The sequence below is a fragment of the Myxine glutinosa genome, chromosome 4 (genome assembly GCF_964187855.1).
Source record: "Myxine glutinosa chromosome 4, kmMyxGlut1.1, whole genome shotgun sequence".
In the NCBI taxonomy this organism is placed as follows: Eukaryota; Metazoa; Chordata; class Myxini; order Myxiniformes; family Myxinidae; genus Myxine; species Myxine glutinosa.
In genome coordinates, this window is record NC_136264.1 from 75670165 (window position 1) to 75689529 (window position 19365).

Genomic DNA, 19365 nt, shown 5'->3' on the forward strand with positions numbered 1-19365 from the left:
TTGACCCGACTTATACCTCACAAAGTTCATGGTGAAATGTGCACCTGTCTGCATTCACCTTTGCAAGGCAATGAAACAAACAGGAAAAAACTCCTTTTTCGAGGTTTGTGTCGAGGTCATCTTGGCATGGACCATCACAAATGTGAAAATACTTGGTTACCAACAGCAAACGGGTGTAAGCAATGCTTCGAACGTTTTATTAAATCCAAACGCGAATAAAATCGTCGACCCGGTTTCTCCCATGTTCTTGTGTCGTGTTTCGTGTGATGTTCTGGATGCATCCAGGTGTTGGAAACGAAACTGTTGTGACATCTCATTGACACTTACTTGACTGGTTGAATTAATCCCCTGTCGTCCAAGAGAGGTGCAATGTCTTCCATGCAGCAACTTCACAGATCTTCCACGCGTTAAAGTAAAGCTTCGTGATAACAGCGAAATGTTGTGCTGTTTACTGGTTGAAGGTCACGATAATTCATTGTTTGAACTTTAATTAAATGACATTTACAATGGACGGTGGTTCAACGAGGTTAAAGTCCGGCAAAAAGGGTCGTATTAAATTCTCTTGAAATTTAAAATTGAAATATCGATCATGTAAATATCGATCCTTCCATTATATTTCGGCTATACCTTTGCAGCGTATTTATAACTTCAGGGACGTTTGCGTTTGTTGTTTGTTTTGACAAAGTTCTGCAGTTGTGTTCAGAATGAAATCGTCGTAAATTACTGCCTAACTTCACCCTCATTTGACAAGATTCTGTGTTTCTTTGAGCGAAAGCGAAGGGACCACAAGAGCGAGTGCAGTTGGACATTGTGAAAGCGTGAGGACAACGTGCGCACGCGCAGCAAGAGGTGAAAAGGCAAAGAACACACGCGCGGACGTGGGAGAAATAACCAAGCAGGCACCCTTTCTTCTCAAGGAAATAATTAAATATGGGAGACAAAGTGCAAAGGTTAAAGGGCAAATGACAACGTCGAGCTCGCCACAAATATAAAGCCTCAGAACCACAATCATCCAGATAAACACGCGAACGCTCGTCGTTTAGCTTATTTGGGTTTGGAATCAAACTATGTGGTTATGTCGATCTACGAACCGCGCTCTTTGTTTATCACATACAGCCATACTCGAAAAATCTGAATTAGCCGACGTTGGGGCCCAAAAGCATCCGATTAACTGCCGATACGACTCCATCGTATTGGCGTCTGCTGGGTGAAGGCGAAGCGAGCCGTCCGCTGATTGGACAGTCGAGTGGTGTGAACATGGGTGGTGTGAACCAAATGGTCTTTTTATTCCCTTGAGCATTTTAAATTAGGATATATAAGGAAACGTCTTTATCGTCATTTTAATAAAGTTAAATGGAGTGACGTTGCGATACTCGGGGTGCGTTGCATAAAGCCTCGTAACTCAGAGAGGTGTAGCAGGTGGCGAGACGTAAGGAAGCTTAAAGATAACGAGCTGAAAACAGACGAACGATATGTCAATCTCTTTCTACACCGAACGGAAATAAAAGTATGAGAGCGGAAAGGCATGGCCTGAGCACTTCGAGCAGAGAGGACTGATTGGACTTAACTTAAAGAGAAAAAATTGGAGCTTAACGGAAGAAGAAGATCCCATGAGCGCTCCCCTATGCCATCCATAATGGTACACTCTATCCATACACCACATCCTCCCTTCCGTGGATGTTCCACGGGTTTCGGCTAGTCTATATAATAATAGCGTAAGGACTCGACTTTGTTATCCCTTCTACGCCGCACCCAGTGAGCCGATGCCCACGGCACTAATGGATTTACGATCTACGAACCGCGCACTTTGTTTATCACGTACAGCCATACTCGAAAAATCTGAATTAGCCGACGTTGGGGCCCAAAAGCATCCGATTAACTGCCGATACGACGCCATCTTACGACGCCATCGTATTGGCGTCTACTGGGCGAAGGCGAAGCAAGCCGTCCGCTGATTGGACAGTCGAAGGTGACAGCAAGCCTTCCAGAGTGGACAATCCTGAGCATGCATTTGTGCCGGTGTCGGCGATCGCGGTGTACGCTAACATCAGGTGGGTTTACCATAATTTCTAAAAACAATCCGTAAACTGGGTATCTATTTGCCTGCTCCTGTCTTCTCCCACGGCCAGTTATATGTGGCATGTTCAAGAGCACGGTCGTTCAAAGATGTGTATATCAAGGTTGATAATACGAGTTCGCAAGGAGTCGTCAGAGGCTTGACAACCCCAAACATTGTTTCTCCAGAAGTTTTAAAATAATTTCAACCTCTGATACTGCGTTCATTGTATTATATTCGATGTCATTCGATGTCATATTATTATCCACTATGTCATCCATAATGGTACACTCTATCCATACACCACATCCTCCCTTCCGTGGATGTTCCACGGGTTTCGGCTAGTTTGTTAATAACAGTACACTGCTCAACATTGCAAATGGCATGACAGCTCAGGAAGGAGTCAATGTTGAAAGATCAAGAGAGGTTGGTGAACGGATTCTAGCGTCAATGGTTGGGAAATCTGTCGATGAGTTTGTCTTCCGAAAAGCTGATCAAGCAAAGACACTCGGTACAAGATCAACTGTCAAAATCAAAGGCGAATCTGTGAAGGTGGATCCACAGCTGATATTCCAGAGGTTGATAACTGTCGCTGAACATTGTGAAGATGTTCCATCACTGTTCAAGTATGAACTCTATAGTCATCCTCCTGCATTGTTCGAATATTCCTCCCTTCCACTGCAGGCCAATAAGGCATCTCTTGCTGATTCTATCTGGAAAGTCATCCCAGAGAAACAACGAGAACCGACTGAAAATGTTCAGTACATCCTTGATGGTGGTGCTCTACTTCACAGACTACCCTGGCCAAGAGGTCTACCTTTGATTATGTGTGTGATCTATACACCAACTATGTTGTACAGAAATATGCTGATGCTAGTGTTGTCTTTGATGGCTACAATGATGACCCATCAACGAAAGATGCCACACACATGAGAAGAACAGGAGCCTGTACTGGTGTGAGAGTTCACTTCGCGGGTGAAATGGTGATTCAATCCAGAAAAGAGGATTTCTTGAACAATGCGAGGAACAAACAGCGCTTCATTTCTTATCTGAGTGACAAACTGGAGACAGCTGGGTGCAACACATTTCATGCGAAGCAAGATGCTGATTTGTTAATTGTTCAAACAGCTGTCGCCTCTGCACGAACAACAGACACTGTCCTGGTGGGAGATGACATGGACTAACTCATCCTTCTTATTCACCATGCTGAAATGGACGCACATGACTTGTTCCTGATGCCAGAACCAAAGCAAACTTCAAGAAAGAACAGGATTTGTAACATGAAGCAATCAACGAATTTGCTTGGCAGTGATGTATGTGACTGTATGCTGTTCGTACATGGCTATTCTTGGTTGCGATACAACTTCTCGCCTGTTTGGTTTGGGAAAGGGTCCAGCACTGAAAAAAATCATGAACGATGCCTTCTTCTATCAACAAGCGAAAGTTTTCAGTCAAACACATCAAATGGAGGAGAAGGTTATCGCCAAGGCAGGAGAACATGCACTAGTTTCGTTTTATGGAGGATCTGAGGAAGGAAGGATTGGCCACCATACGGTCCAAGCGGTTTTGTGAGAAGGTCACCAAGGATGTTTCACATGTAGAGCCACAGACCCTGCCACCCACCTCTGCAGCTGCAAGATACCACAGCCTTCGTGTGTACCACCAAATACAGCAGTGGAAAGGGATCGATCTAAATCCACTGGAGTGGGGATGGCACGTAGCAGCTGGACATTGCCTACCAATACTGACAGATCAGGCCGCAGCACCATCAGGACTCCTGGACATCATCTGCTGCAACTGTAAAAAGGACTGCAATACACGAAGATGTACTTGTAGAAAATATGGTCTCACATGCAGTGCTGTGTGCGGGGAATGTCATGGTACAAGTTGGACCAATGCAGAACTGCCAGATTTCACAGAGGAGGATGACAAAACTGTTTAATCGTTTGAGTTGGATGTTCCAGCATTTTGTATACCTACAGCAATCACGACAGCAATTTTCACGAGCTGAACATCTTTATATAAGCATAGTATGGTGATTTTGTAATGAAACTCGTGTATCTGTCACCAATAGACAGAGCATCATTCCTTATATGAGAGAAATATTGCAGATTGGCGGCCATAATGGATTATGCAAATTAGACAGATTTCCCATGTTGGCATTGCTTGGGACTTTTAGTATGTTGTTCTGGGGACCTTGAAGAAATGCATCGTGGTGAAATAATTTCTGTTGCAATTTGTTCCAAGTGAAACCTTATTTTGCCTGGACCATTGTGGCTCTTAATTTATTGGATGAATAAAGCACAAGATCAACCTCCTCTATGAAAGAATACATAAAGCAAAGTTCAAGACGACTGAAGCTCCTTCATGAACGAGTTGGTGGTTCTGAAAACAGCCGTTTTGTTGTCGCTGTTGATGTTGCCACCACCAAAATGTTTAAGCACCGAAACCGTAGAGTGTGCGGCCCTGGCGCTTCAAAGCGTACACCACATCCATGGCAGTAATGGTCTTTCGCTTGGCGTGCTACGTGTAGGTAACAGCATCGCGGATCGCATTTTCCAGGAACACCTTGAGAACTCCACGGGTTTCGTCGTAGATGAGACCCAAGATGCGCTTTACCCCACCACGACGAGCAAGGCGACGAATAGCAGGATTTGTGATTCCCTGGATGTTATCACGCAGTACCTTGTGATGACGTTTGGCACCTCCTTTTCCGAGACCCTTTCCACCTTTACCACGCCCCGACATGACGCCAACGTTTGATTCAAGCAAAAGTAGGCGTCGTAAAAAAAATGTAATGTCATGATGTAATGTAAAAGAAAAAAAAAAGTAATGTGATGATGAAATGTGAAAAAATGTAACGTCATGATGTAATGTAAAAGAAAAAAAATGTAACGCAAAGCAAGCGCCTCCATTCCAGGCCAATCTGCCATTTTGTACTTGAAGAGGCTGTCCGCTTGGTGCATCTTGTTTTGCCGTTGGGATTTCCATCTCGATGTCATCGTGTTGATTGACGTTGGTTTTCCTATCGGCTCAGTTCCCATATCGACCTCTCACCTCGTCACTCCTCAGCCGCAGCCGCGCTAATACCTGCCTGTTGTTTTGCCGTTCTGCGCGATTTCGACATTCACTGCGTTGGGTTTCGTGCATGGACTTTGGGGAATGTCACATTCCACTCTTGTTTGGTGTATCGTGAGTTTATTGTTTTGAGAGCATTGGGGAATGATGGTACCATCACATGTATTGTTCAGTTCATGCAAGTGATTTTCATTGTACTCTCTTTCATAGTGTTATTATTGTGTATGTGAGAGTTCCTTATACAATTACTTGTTTGTTCTGCAATCGCATTGGTGTGGTTTTATTATGGTTTATTGGAACTCTCAAAATAACAAATCTGTCTGCCGTGTTCCCACTCCAGACTGAGGTGCACCGCAATCAGGGTTTGGGGAGGTAATACGTAACATTAGCACGAACCTTTCCACCACCTTTACCACGTCCTGACAGGATTTGTGGAGGGGAATACAGAATCAGAGAACCTTCACTGTTTGTCAGGTCAATGCCGATTGGTTGGGGAATTGGGTTATTTTGAGGTGGAATTCGGATCAAGAATGATACACGCCCACTTTTCATCCATCCAATGACTGAGCATTAGATTGTGTTCTCCGCCTGAAACCCTCTGTGATCCACATATTTGCATATGAACCCTTTATAAGAGAAAATCGCTCACACACATATTCTTATTCTTACTCTTTCTCCGTAGGTTCATATATTGGTTGTCTAACTAGCTAGTCGTCATGCCTGCGGATCATCCCAAGCAAGAGGCAGCAAAGAAGGGTTCGAAGAAAGCCGTTTCTAAAGCGACTCGGAAGGGTCCCGGTAAACGGCGTCATCGCAGAAAGGAAAGCTACGCCATTTACATCTACAAGGTGCTGAAACAAGTTCACCCCGATACGGGTGTTTCTTCCAAAGCGATGAGCATCATGAATTCCTTCGTTAACGACATCTTTGAGCGCATCGCATCCGAAGCATCTCGTCTGGCGCATTACAACAAGCGCTCCACCATCACATCGCGGGAGATCCAGACGGCAGTGCGTCTGCTCCTTCCCGGGGAGTTGGCCAAGCACGCCGTGTCCGAAGGTACAAAGGCCGTGACCAAGTACACCAGCTCCAAGTGAGCTCGGACTCGTTTCTCTAGTTCATCCCCAAACGGCTCTTTTCAGAGCCACTCAATGTTTCTGAAATGGAGTGCGACTTTTGCTCTTCGTGTATCCTTGGTGAAAGAACCACATGATGTTATATGTAACTATAAATGTGGTTCATATTAATATGCAGGTCAGGTAATCATCAGCATTATACTGAAGTAAAGAGTAGTCCTGTTAAAACGTCCTATTCATGGATAGGGTTGGTATTTGTCATAACGACTTGGAACATAATTTATTGTGAGGTGGGTATGTTTGTTGGATAGTCAGGATCAAATTTGATGAGGACCAACGTTTGTTCAACCTGCTCCTATCGATATTATAAAAGGAGCCGTGTCTGTCTTTGTTGTGTTATCACTTGAGACGGATTAACAGATTTCAATAAATCCAACGACGGTGGATTGGGGTAACTCCTGGGTGTTTGTGATCCAAAAAAAGAAATACCTTTTTTATGGGTACATGGACACGCGTGTCAAAACTGCAAATGCCAACACGGAGCACGGAGAGCACGATCTCCCAGTAGTCCTTTTTTATTCATTTCCTCATGCATTAGCCATCGCAGCAGAGATTGGTATTGCCATCAGCGAAGAGACGGGTCTTATATTCTAGTATATCTGAACTGATGGGGCAGTTACCACGAACTCAGAAAATCTATTTATTCCATTTCTTAATCTCTTTCCAATGAATCTTCTTACAAGAGAATCTCAATTCCAATCTCTTTCGTCGAGCCATGTAACTGTTCTCCAGAAACAACTTTCAGTTCAGAGTGTGGCCTCTAATTGCACGAAACATCACTGCAACAAAGTGCTCGGGATCCTTGGCTTTTGAGCCTCTAATAATCTTTCAGACTTCAATATCTGACCGTTTCACTTCGTGAAAAGCAAAGTAATAAACGGAGCTGTCTCATTCTGGTGCCACAGAATACATGATAAAGTTCAAGACGCCTGAAGCTCTTTCATGAACGAGTTGGTGGCTCTGAAAAGAGCCGTTTTGTTGTTGCAGCTGTTGATGAACACCACCCCCAGAATGTTTAACCACCGAAACCGAAGAGCGTACGGCCCTGCCGCTTCAAAGCGTACACCACATCCATGGCAATAACGGTCTTTCGCTTGGCGTGCTCCGTGTCGGTAACAGCATCGCGGATAACATTTTCCAGGAACACCTTGAGAACTCCACGGGTTTCCTCGTAAATGAGACCCGAGATGCGCTTTACCCCACCACGACGAGCAAGGCGACGGATGGCAGGCTTTGTGATTCCCTGGATGTTATCACGCCGTACCTTGCGATGACATTTCGCACCTCCTTTACCGAGACCCTTTCCACCTTTACCACGTCCAGACATGACACCACCGTTTGATTTTTAACCCCAATTGAGCAAAACGACAAACCTTCGCGTGTCTGTATGGGTGGTGGTGGTAGTGGTGGTGGTACTGAGGCTTTACATTTGTGGAGAGCTCGATGTTATTTGTTCTTTAACCTTTGCACTTTGCCTCATACATTTCAGTGATTTCTCTCGGAGAAAGGGTGCTTCCTTGATGATTTCTACCACGTCCGTGCCTGTGCCCTTTGCCTTTTCACCCCTTTTGCCGCGCATGCGCACATTGGCCTTCTGCTTTGACGATGTGCAACTGCACTCGCTCTTGCGGTCCTTTCGCTTTCTCTCAAAGAAACAGAATCTTGTCAAATGAGATTTAAGTTCGGCAGTAATATACGACGATTTCATTCTGAACACAACTGCAGAACTTTGTCAAAATAAACAACAAACGTAAACGACCCTGAAGTTATAAATACGCTTCAAAGGTATCAAGTAATCATAGGATCGATATTTTCACGAGTTTGGATTTCAAGAAAAGTAAAACTACCCTTTTTGGCGGACTTTAACCTCGTTGAACCACCGTCCATTGTAAATGTTGTTGTGGTATTAATTTAGTCTTGGAGTGATTGATGGACTCAATAATTAAATTGTCCAAAAACGATTGACAGATTTTTAATTCGCGTTTGTTATGTTAATTGGGCGTTGTAATTTGTTTGCTTGTATTTGCATTTGTGTTGACTGTGTTTATGTGTAAAATTTAAGGTAGGTTGAAATTGCGGCTGTATTGTCGTGTGGACGTCTCTATTAACACCGAGCACACCACGGATGACCAAGTGAGCTTTAATGAAGGCAACGATCGAATGCGGACTTCACTCTATTGGCTCTGTGCACGGAGGAAGGGAGAAGAAGAAGAAGCGGGAGCTTTGCCTGACGCGATCCCCGAACAGTCTTCAAACCTGCAGGAAATTAAACTCACGAAAACGAATTTAGAATAACAGGGAAAATAATAAAAGGGTTTATTTACAACGGAATGACGTGACAATATAAACGCAACGATGTAAATAAATTTCCTAATTCGGGACATCCCCACACCAGACTTAAACACAAACAAATAGGAATTTAAATGGAAGGAAAGTAAATGTGTTCATTATCGTGCACTCAGCTCGATTGGCGCCTTGGCAGTGATCGTCCAGTCCAAGCGCGCACTATGGTGTTGGCAGGAAGTAAGCTTCAATCCGCCTCGTTCGCACGCTGCAAGGCCTCACCGGCCATCCCGCTCAAAGCGAGCGAGCGGGCGTGCCACCTGCCCCCTCAGCCATGCAATGTCCCCGTGGACTCGGCACGGAACTGCGATGCACCCAACGCTTGGTTTAAAAGGGAGAGAGGGCCGAGGACAAAGGAAGGCGTGAGGGAAAGAGGTCGGAATAGAGAAATCGTGAGGGCAGGAGCAAACGAGGTCCAGCCACCCAGGGATCCAACAATGAGCAACAATGAGAAGAGAACAAGAAGGCCAAAAGAGCGAAAAGGGAGGAAAGGGGTCCACGACCATCCGCGATGGCATCCAACGAGAGAGAGAAAATGCCGGCTCGCGAGTCGTTTTGTCGCTCGTCGTCTGACGTCACCAGCCCTTCCTGCCAATCGGCCCATCACCTCATGACCTCTCGAATCTTCCTCCCCCTCCCGCCCCCCCCCCATGGTCCTTTACCATTGGCTGAGCACTTCGCGCACTCCTCACATCATCAGTCGGTGGCCAATCAGTCTGTCGCTTCTTGCTCCCTTCCTTCCACCAAACCCAGGGAAGCTTATTGCTCCTCCCCTGGCCAATCACCAGTCCTTCCCTACTTTGCCAATTGACGGCCTTCCTCCTGCCTGTCCAATGTGTACTTGCCAATTCGGGTTTGTCAGCGCAAGTGCGTCATCTGGGATCCGGTTAGGGTTTTATTATTATTATTTGCTACGTGTGGTGCTTTTAATGGTGGGATTCCTAACTAGTGTCTGTGTGCATTGCCATACGGGACAAGGGAATGATCACAGAGGGAACAACGTTCAAGAGAATTAACATAATCCCTACAACTCGTCAACATGACCCATTCCTTGCAATGGGAACTGTTGTGGAACTAATTAATTTAGCCTTGATTGATAGACAGAAGACTCAATGCTTAATGTCCACAAACCGTTTAAGATAATTGCTGATTTTTAATGAAACATGGAGGACTTTGCGAAGGTTACAAAAAGATATACATCAAAGGACTTCAAAAAACCACTTGGTAAGAATCCAACTCCAGAAAAGAAAGCACGCATGCACACACACACACACACACACACACACACACACACACACACACACACACACACACACACACACACACACAATAATTTCTAAGCAAAATCCTGAAGCATTTGTGCAGTACAGCCTTTCTTCTACTTGTGAAGGAAAGGAGAATGGGGCTGGGCTGAGGGGAAGAGAGAGAGGAAGGGGGAACGAGATAAGAAAAGTTGCAAGAGATTCAAGCGTGATGGAGGCAAATTGGCTTTTTCCCAAACGTTTCATCTTGGGAGAGGTTTTGGGTTACAGAAAATACAATTAATTCAGTTATTGTGAAGCATCCAGTTATAATACATTTCCCTTTTTGTCTCAGAACATTCCCATTAATTGCATCGAATTAATAGAGCATTAACTCACAGTTGTGTCATTCCATGGATTTCCGAGAGAACGGTATTTCTCCAGCCCAGTTGCTAAGTCACAATCTAATCTTTTTAGTGGGATGTGCCATGGGTGACCTTGCAGGGAGCTCAACACTAATTAAAAAATAGTTTTACAACAGTTACAACTGCGGGAATCTTTTCCCAAACTTTTCATTTATCGAAATCTGAATACACAGCTTATTTGTTGAATACAAAGATTATATATATTGTTACAGACGCGGATTAAAGATGTTATTTTACCGAGCGGTTGGTATTACCGCGTCCGAACAGTTACTCCCCGATTAGAACCCGATTCCACCCGACGTTGACCAGATCGCACCGCAGATATTCAATCGGGAAACCTCTAAAGCGACCGAAAGAGAAGGAAAAGAGAAGAAGACAGAGTACGGAGGAAGAACAGATTTATTATACACACACAAGCAAAAAGAAAGAGCGACCAAAATTATTTACAGCAATGGATGGAAGAAGCAGTCACACAGTGCATCGTTAGCTTAAACTATTCATTTTACTTAACCCCAAGACAACGAGTAGGACAGACGACGTTCACACTTACACGGGGGATATTGCAGGCAGGTAGGGCTTGAGGTGGATTGCTGAAGAGGGAGGCAGGGTCGGAGGCAGCAGCTCTCAATTCCTCACGATTTTTGGCGGGAAAACCCTCCGTCGCGTATCCGCTGCCGATGCTCTAGACGTCACACGCTGGCTCGGGCACACCTGCTCCTCTCCTTCTGGTGGAGCCGTCTCCCGCCTTTCAGCGCGTCTCTCCTTAGCTGGTTTCCTTTCCGAGTACCTCTCCTCTTTGGCTTGGAGCGTTTCGCATCTCACCGCTCACCGCTCCTCTTGGTGTCGCCTCTTCGCTCATCTCCCAGGTCATCTCGTGAAGCAGTCCCTTACAGTCGCTTTTATCACTTGGGGCGGAATCAAGCCGCCGGCTGCGAGGGCACGCCTACCGGGTCGCTAACCGCGGTGCTGGTTGGCCAAGTGGGGTTGGCTCACTCCTCCCCTCTATGACGAGGTGGAGACACGCCTTTCTTCTCCGAGATTAGCACATGGGCAATGGCGGCTTGCGGGATTGAACACCACTCGCACCCCTTTTGAAAGGAACTTTGGAGAGCGGAGATGTTTGTGGAAATTGAAAGGGCCTACGCTTATTTCGTTTGGTACAATGCAGAGTCTAGTGGGAAACACATATTTAGCCTACATAGAATAAGGAAATACACAATTTAAAAAGATATATCGTGGCCTGCGTGTAAGTTTCATGGAATTAACTAGGAGGACGGCTGCGACCATTATTTACATTACCAGGGTGTTACACATAACAAAACCATACTTTTTACATTTGTTACACTTCCTCCAAAATTGTTACACTTCTAAAAAACCGTTACACTTCTCAAATTCGTTACACTTCTCAAAACCGATACACTGCACCCTCCTTTCTTCAGGCCCGGGCTCGGGCCTACAAAACTTTAACTTAGTGTGACACGTAGGTGTAATTCCCTCTACAATTAACCTGACCCTGAGTGTGACAATCTTAAAACACAAATAAGTATGTCCCCCTATTGCATTGCACCCTGTCTAACAGACTCAAGCCCACAGCTAACCGAATTACGGAATTATTCTCAAACTATACATTTACGGTGGGGAGCATTATTTCCAATGACGTGATTTCTTATTTACAACGCAACCCAGGACCTGTGTTTTTTTCTTTTTCTTTTTAGGGAAGAAGAAAAAGAAATTCCTGTTGGGAGGGAGGAGACAGCACGCATTGCATCGATGCACCAGTACAAATACCACCAGAGCACCCAAAAGCACCAAAAGCACCACAAGCACCACAAAGCACCAAAAGCACCACTCGGTGCGCAGTCACCACGGTTTATAATAAACACAACAAAACAACTGGTGGTGGTCTTCTCTTTCTCTGCTGGGCCGATGTTCTTCCCGACGTCTTCTGGCTTCATGCGGCCTACTTGGAAATATAAAAAGCACAAACCGTGTCCATTTTTATTTAGGGCAACAGGGGCCAACTAAGGGTGGTCCACCTGTTTGGCATAGGTGCCACCTTACCGAGGTCCGCAAGCAAGATTCCCTGGCCACTATGGCCGGTCTCCAACAGAGGTGCCCTGCCCCAGAACCTGGGGTCCATAAAGTGGTACATCAACGCAATGCATGCTGGTTCTGGGAATCTCGTGCGCACAATGGCCATCTCACGCACGCTCCCCTCGGCACCCAATGGCGCACAGGTCATGTGGGAGACAAAAGAGACAATTGAGCGAGGGGTAAGGTCACAAGGGTACACATCAATAAGGCAATGCAAGGCGAAATGCGTACGGAGGGCGAAGTGAGAAAGCTCGTCCCTACTGTACGTCACCCCCCTGTCACCTACACTACCCTTGCCCTTACCCCATATGTACAAAATCTACACATTACCAATTCGTCACTACTGTCACGTCTTCCCCATATTTCCCCTATACCAAATTCGTCTCCACAATCCCTCGACTTCAAAATTTGCCATCACCAATTCATCATCAATCCTCATAAGGAGGGAGAGATGGAATTACGCACAATGTCACACCCACGTCATGATGCGTCTCACAATCCAAACATTTGCATCATAAAAAATAATCAAAACATGGCATGGTGTGGAGTACCTGTCACCTCAGGTGAGTGGATGCAGATGGTGTGAGGAGACTTCAATCCTAACTATCCTCTAAATGACTTTAACACACTTTACACTACCCGGGGTCTCTCCCTGCCAATCCATTGGCCAACTTACACTATGGGTTCTAAAAACCAATTCCCATTGACCAAACTGTGGTGCTTCTCAATTTGGGGTCTCACTCCCCCGATTCATCTCCCGGTGCCCTCGCACAATTTCTGGGCTGCGACGTGTAGCTCTCCCAGCAGGTCTACCCACCTGCACACCTCCACCACTGCAGTTGCCACCCGAGCTTACCTAGCTCCTCACCCTAACCTAACTAACTGGGGAAGGCCCTCTCCTGGCTCTGTCACCCCTTGGTGCCCTCTGGCACTGGGCTATCTGGGTCCGTCCTCCGGATCCTCGGGCCCCATCCACAACAACTACTACCGGCTCCCAGAGCCCACCTGCGGCCTCACCTGGCCGACATCCTCACAGTGGTGGAGTGCCCAACCAACTACTCACACTAACAGGCTACACGCCCAGCCATTTCCACAACACTAATGCACCCATCCAAAGACCATTCTTTCACCCGCACCACAGATGCCAATATCCAACCACAATTTACCTGTACCCTCTACCTAACACTTACACTACCCGCCCCGGGTATCCGTGATGGGGGTCCACTCTTCCCCCATTCACACCTTCGCACCATCCACTCCACTCCACAATTTCCACCATACTCACTCCACGACCATCCATTCCAATACTCCATTTATTCCACACTACCATTTATTCCACACAGCCACATACACCTGTTGTTGCACACCTGTGCCCTCACACCTGGTGCCACCTGCACCCTCCTTTCTTCCCGGACCATTGGGTCAGCACAATACACAATCACCTTCCCTCACTCATACACTGCTCCACACACCTGTTCAGTTGCACACCTGTGCAATCACACCTGTTCAATCCTCAAACACACGGCATCATCTCATCTAACTACTCCCTTCTGAAACTTGTGCTTCCCAGTCGTCCCTTTAAACTATTGCGCTCCCACGTCATTATCATCCACACTAAACTACCTGCGTCCCCACTACAGGTATCAGTCACTAACTAATCTTAACGTTACCTAATGTCATCTTCGCTAGATCCCTACACACGATATATCCTAACCCACCCGGGCTAGATTTCACTGCCCTCAACCCCATAAACTATAGCGCATTTGCCCCCACTTCTGTGAGGGATGGTGGATTTGCCATCCCACCACATCGGGGGTCTCTCACTATAAATTTTGTTCGTCCAAATTCCAACCAATTCAAAAATTTTCCATTTACTGCCAATTCTACCCACTATTATAAATTTCGTATCAAATCACTACCATCATCATCACAGTCCACTATATCCTAGCCTCGGTGCGTCGTGACATCATTAAACTCGGTTCGTAAAGCCGAGCAATGAATTCGGGTGGTTTGGTTGCCTGCAGGTTGAATCCGTCCGGCTTTCGGTTCAAGGGAGGTGGTTTGGTCGGGCCAAGGTTCCACGCACCATCTCGGCGCTGCACCTTGCGGTCCCGGGGCCGATGGCTCAATCTCCCCCGGTCGGAACCCCGTCCCCACGAGGGGGCACCGTTCCGCTTCCTCCCACTCGCCCTTGAACCGGACCGGTCGCCTCGCCCGACAAAGCCCGGACTCGACCGTGCAGGGCGGGGCCAAGCCCGAATCGGCGACGACGCTTCGAAGAGAAGCGACGCAGCATCGACCCGCGCCGGGCCTCGCACCCAACAAAGCACCCCGCGCCCCGAGTGCTCGCATCGGCTATCCGTCGCCCTAACCGCTAACCCGGTTACCGTCGATGCTTTACTTGCATGCTCACACGCATACGCTACCCCTTTCACCCTCACAAAACCTGGCGTTCCAACGCCGTCCGTACATTCCACCAACGCTCTCCCTGTTACACACCACACCTCTCGCGCACACTCTTGCGCACACCTCTCCTCCGTTACACTCACCATGGGCATGCACTCTGGCATCCACCCACTAACGCGCTCAGATGGGCTCTCCTACACCCGCGCTACCACCAACTCAGGTGTGCTTCCTCGCACACATTCCACCACCACCTTACTCTCCGTGTCACACTTCGTACACCCCGACGTGCATTCTCGCTCGCACTCGGTTTCACACTCGCGCTCCGATGTGCCCTCTCGCACCTGTGCCATCACCAACTCACTATTCGTGTCACACTCCGTACACCCTGACGTGCATTCTCGCTCGCACTCGGTATCACACTCGCGCTTTATAACACACCCACTCGCCGACGCACACTTTTTTTCCACACGCGCGCCATTTCCACTCACACGGGACCCTTCACCAACGCCCGGATGCCTCCTCGATCCCAAGCGCGCGAAAATTCTTTTGCCGCCAAACATCCTCTTACAAAATCTCCCCGCACAATACACAGCACGTCTCACCTTCGGGGTTCTTCTTCCTCCCTGCACCAAAACCTGCAAATCTTTATATGGATTAGCAAGTACGGCATCAGGATGTGCATTTAGACTTTGAGCAATTTCCATTCCTTCCTCCGATTGTTGCTCTTTTAACTTTAAGTCCCCGGTCTCTCCAATTTCAACTATACCCATAATTTCTTTGTTCACCTCGACGACCGTTGGCTTTAATAAAATTCCCTCTACCTCATCGGTCGCCGGCTTTTCCAAACCCCGGGTCGCGATTTCTACCCCGGTCATTGTACCCGTGCTTTCCTCCGCTTCGCTCAACCAGTGCTTTTCGACCCGCGTTACCTCCTCGTGCACCCCTGGGACCCTTTCGCCCAACTTGCGGTCTCTGTCCCTCTGCTCCCTTTCCTCCCTATCGGCCCTCATTCCGTTCGTTATTGCTTCAATTTGGTTTCCCCATTCTTTCGTTATTCGCTCATTATCAGCCCTCATTCTGTTTTCCATTCGTTCCATAATGTCGTTTTCTCTCTGCATTTCCACCATGAATTGGGCCATGAAGGCTTGGATTTGGGCCACCGTTGGTAGTACCAAGGGTGCGGCCGCAGCTGCCCCAACCTCGTGCGCAAGAGCGCCATTTTGTGCGCCTGATACCCCCGCAACCACATTGCCATTTTTCTCCTCCTCCCTTTCCTCCACATACATTTCCCCGAGGTCCTGGGTCGATTCCACCCCGTCTATCTCTCCCACCGGCATCCGATCGCCTTGATTGTCCATGGCGCGATCTCAAAATTCGGGTTTTATAAAACAAAATAAATTTCGGCAGCTTGTAATTTTGAGCGCGTTAAGCGCGCTTCGGGTCCGATCTCACTCCTCGACACCAATTGTTACTTTAATAACACAATTGGTGTTCCAAAATTTGGGCCTAACAAATTTAGTCCCAGGTCCGAATCCAACTCCTGACAACCAATTGTTACAGACGCGGCTTTTAGATGTTACGATGGGCCGAGCGGATGGTCCAACCGCGACCGAACAGTTACTCCCCGATTAGAACCCGATTCCACCCGACGTTGACCAGATCGCACCGCAGATATTCAATCGGGAAACCTCTAAAGCGACCGAAAGAGAAGGAAAAGAGAAGAAGACAGAGTACGGAGGAAGAACAGATTTATTATACACACACAAGCAAAAAGAAAGAGCGACCAAAATTATTTACAGCAATGGATGGAAGAAGCAGTCACACAGTGCATCGTTAGCTTAAACTATTCATTTTACTTAACCCCAAGACAACGAGTAGGACAGACGACGTTCACACTTACACGGGGGATATTGCAGGCAGGTAGGGCTTGAGGTGGATTGCTGAAGAGGGAGGCAGGGTCGGAGGCAGCAGCTCTCAATTCCTCGCGGTTTTTGGCGGGAAAACCCTCCGTCGCGTATCCGCTGCCGATGCTCTAGACGTCACACGCTGGCTCGGGCACACCTGCTCCTCTCCTTCTGGTGGAGCCGTCTCCCGCCTTTCAGCGCGTCTCTCCTTAGCTGGTTTCCTTTCCGAGTACCTCTCCTCTTTGGCTTGGAGCGTTTCGCATCTCACCGCTCACCGCTCCTCTTGGTGTCGCCTCTTCGCTCATCTCCCAGGTCATCTCGTGAAGCAGTCCCTTACAGTCGCTTTTATCACTCGGGGCGGAATCAAGCCGCCGGCTGTGAGGGCACGCCTACCGAGTCGCTAACCGCGGTGCTGGTTGGCCAAGTGGGGTTGGCTCACTCCTCCCCTCTATGACGAGGTGGAGACACGCCTTTCTTCTCCGAGATTAGCACATGGGCAATGGCGGCTTGCGGGATTGAACACCACTCGCACCCCTTTTGAAAGGAACTTTGGAGAGCGGAGATGTTTGTGGAAATTGAAAGGGCCTACGCTTATTTCGTTTGGTACAATGCAGAGTCTAGTGGGAAACACATATTTAGCCTACATAGAATAAGGAAATACACAATTTAAAAAGATATATCGTGGCCTGCGTGTAAGTTTCATGGAATTAACTAGGAGGACGGCTGCGACCATTATTTACATTACCAGGGTGTTACACATAACAAAACCATACTTTTTACATTCGTTACACTTCCTCCAAAATTGTTACACTTCTAAAAAACCGTTACACTTCTCAAATTCGTTACACTTCTCAAAACCGATAGACTGCACCCTCCTTTCTTCAGGCCCGGGCTCGGGCCTACAAAACTTTAACTTAGTGTGACACGTAGGTGTAATTCCCTCTACAATTAACCTGACCCTGAGTGTGACAATCTTAAAACACAAATAAGTATGTCCCCCTATTGCATTGCACCCTGTCTAACAGACTCAAGCCCACAGCTAACCGAATTACGGAATTATTCTCAAACTATACATTTACGGTGGGGAGCATTATTTCCAATGACGTGATTTCTTATTTACAACGCAACCCAGGACCTGTGTTTTTTTCTTTTTCTTTTTAGGGAACAAGAAAAAGAAATTCCTGTTGGGAGGGAGGAGACAGCACGCATTGCATCAATGCACCAGTACAAATACCACCAGAGCACCCAAAAGCACCAAAAGCACCACAAGCACCACAAAGCACCAAAAGCACCACTCGGTGCGCAGTCACCACGGTTTATAATAAACACAACAAAACAACTGGTGGTGGTCTTCTCTTTCTCTGCTGGGCCGATGTTCTTCCCGACGTCTTCTGGCTTCATGCGGCCTACTTGGAAATATAAAAAGCACAAACCGTGTCCATTTTTATTTAGGGCAACAGGGGCCAACTAAGGGTGGTCCACCTGTTTGGCATAGGTGCCACCTTACCGAGGTCCGCAAGCAAGATTCCCTGGCCACTATGGCCGGTCTCCAACAGAGGTGCCCTGCCCCAGAACCTGGGGTCCATAAAGTGGTACATCAACGCAATGCATGCTGGTTCTGGGAATCTCGTGCGCACAATGGCCATCTCACGCACGCTCCCCTCGGCACCCAATGGCGCACAGGTCATGTGGGAGACAAAAGAGACAATTGAGCGAGGGGTAAGGTCACAAGGGTACACATCAATAAGGCAATGCAAGGCGAAATGCGTACGGAGGGCGAAGTGAGAAAGCTCGTCCCTACTGTACGTCACCCCCCTGTCACCTACACTACCCTTGCCCTTACCCCATATGTACAAAATCTACACATTACCAATTCGTCACTACTGTCACGTCTTCCCCATATTTCCCCTATACCAAATTCGTCTCCACAATCCCTCGACTTCAAAATTTGCCATCACCAATTCATCATCAATCCTCATAAGGAGGGAGAGATGGAATTACGCACAATGTCACACCCACGTCATGATGCGTCTCACAATCCAAACATTTGCATCATAAAAAATAATCAAAACATGGCATGGTGTGGAGTACCTGTCACCTCAGGTGAGTGGATGCAGATGGTGTGAGGAGACTTCAATCCTAACTATCCTCTAAATGACTTTAACACACTTTACACTACCCGGGGTCTCTCCCTGCCAATCCATTGGCCAACTTACACTATGGGTTCTAAAAACCAATTCCCATTGACCAAACTGTGGTGCTTCTCAATTTGGGGTCTCACTCCCCCGATTCATCTCCCGGTGCCCTCGCACAATTTCTGGGCTGCGACGTGTAGCTCTCCCAGCAGGTCTACCCACCTGCACACCTCCACCACTGCAGTTGCCACCCGAGCTTACCTAGCTCCTCACCCTAACCTAACTAACTGGGGAAGGCCCTCTCCTGGCTCTGTCACCCCTTGGTGCCCTCTGGCACTGGGCTATCTGGGTCCGTCCTCCGGATCCTCGGGCCCCATCCACAACAACTACTACCGGCTCCCAGAGCCCACCTGCGGCCTCACCTGGCCGACATCCTCACAGTGGTGGAGTGCCCAACCAACTACTCACACTAACAGGCTACACGCCCAGCCATTTCCACAACACTAATGCACCCATCCAAAGACCATTCTTTCACCCGCACCACAGA

General features: G+C 47.5%; 3 protein-coding genes across 3 annotated transcripts in view; 1 reads left to right on the forward strand and 2 right to left on the reverse strand.

The window, feature by feature from the left end:
• Positions 1-5849: 5849 nt before the first annotated feature.
• On the forward strand, positions 5850-6472 carry LOC137426130 (histone H2B 1/2-like). Its single transcript, XM_068114823.2, has one exon. The coding sequence runs from the start codon at positions 5851-5853 to the stop codon at positions 6229-6231; it is 381 nt and encodes a 126-aa protein (XP_067970924.1). The 5' UTR covers position 5850; the 3' UTR covers positions 6232-6472.
• An 813-nt stretch (positions 6473-7285) lies between these two features.
• Positions 7286-7597, reverse strand: LOC137426131 (histone H4-like). Its single transcript, XM_068114824.2, has one exon. It carries the CDS (start codon positions 7595-7597, stop codon positions 7286-7288), a length of 312 nt encoding a protein of 103 aa, XP_067970925.2.
• Positions 7598-9765: 2168 nt separating this feature from the next.
• The window catches only part of LOC137424815 (histone H2B 7-like), a 65395-nt gene continuing 55795 nt past the window's right edge, over positions 9766-19365 (reverse strand). The window contains exon 2 of the mRNA XM_078775977.1: positions 9766-10121. Within this exon, the coding sequence (XP_078632103.1) occupies positions 10078-10121 (44 nt within the window). The 3' untranslated portion in view covers positions 9766-10077. The remainder of the gene's footprint in view (positions 10122-19365) is intronic.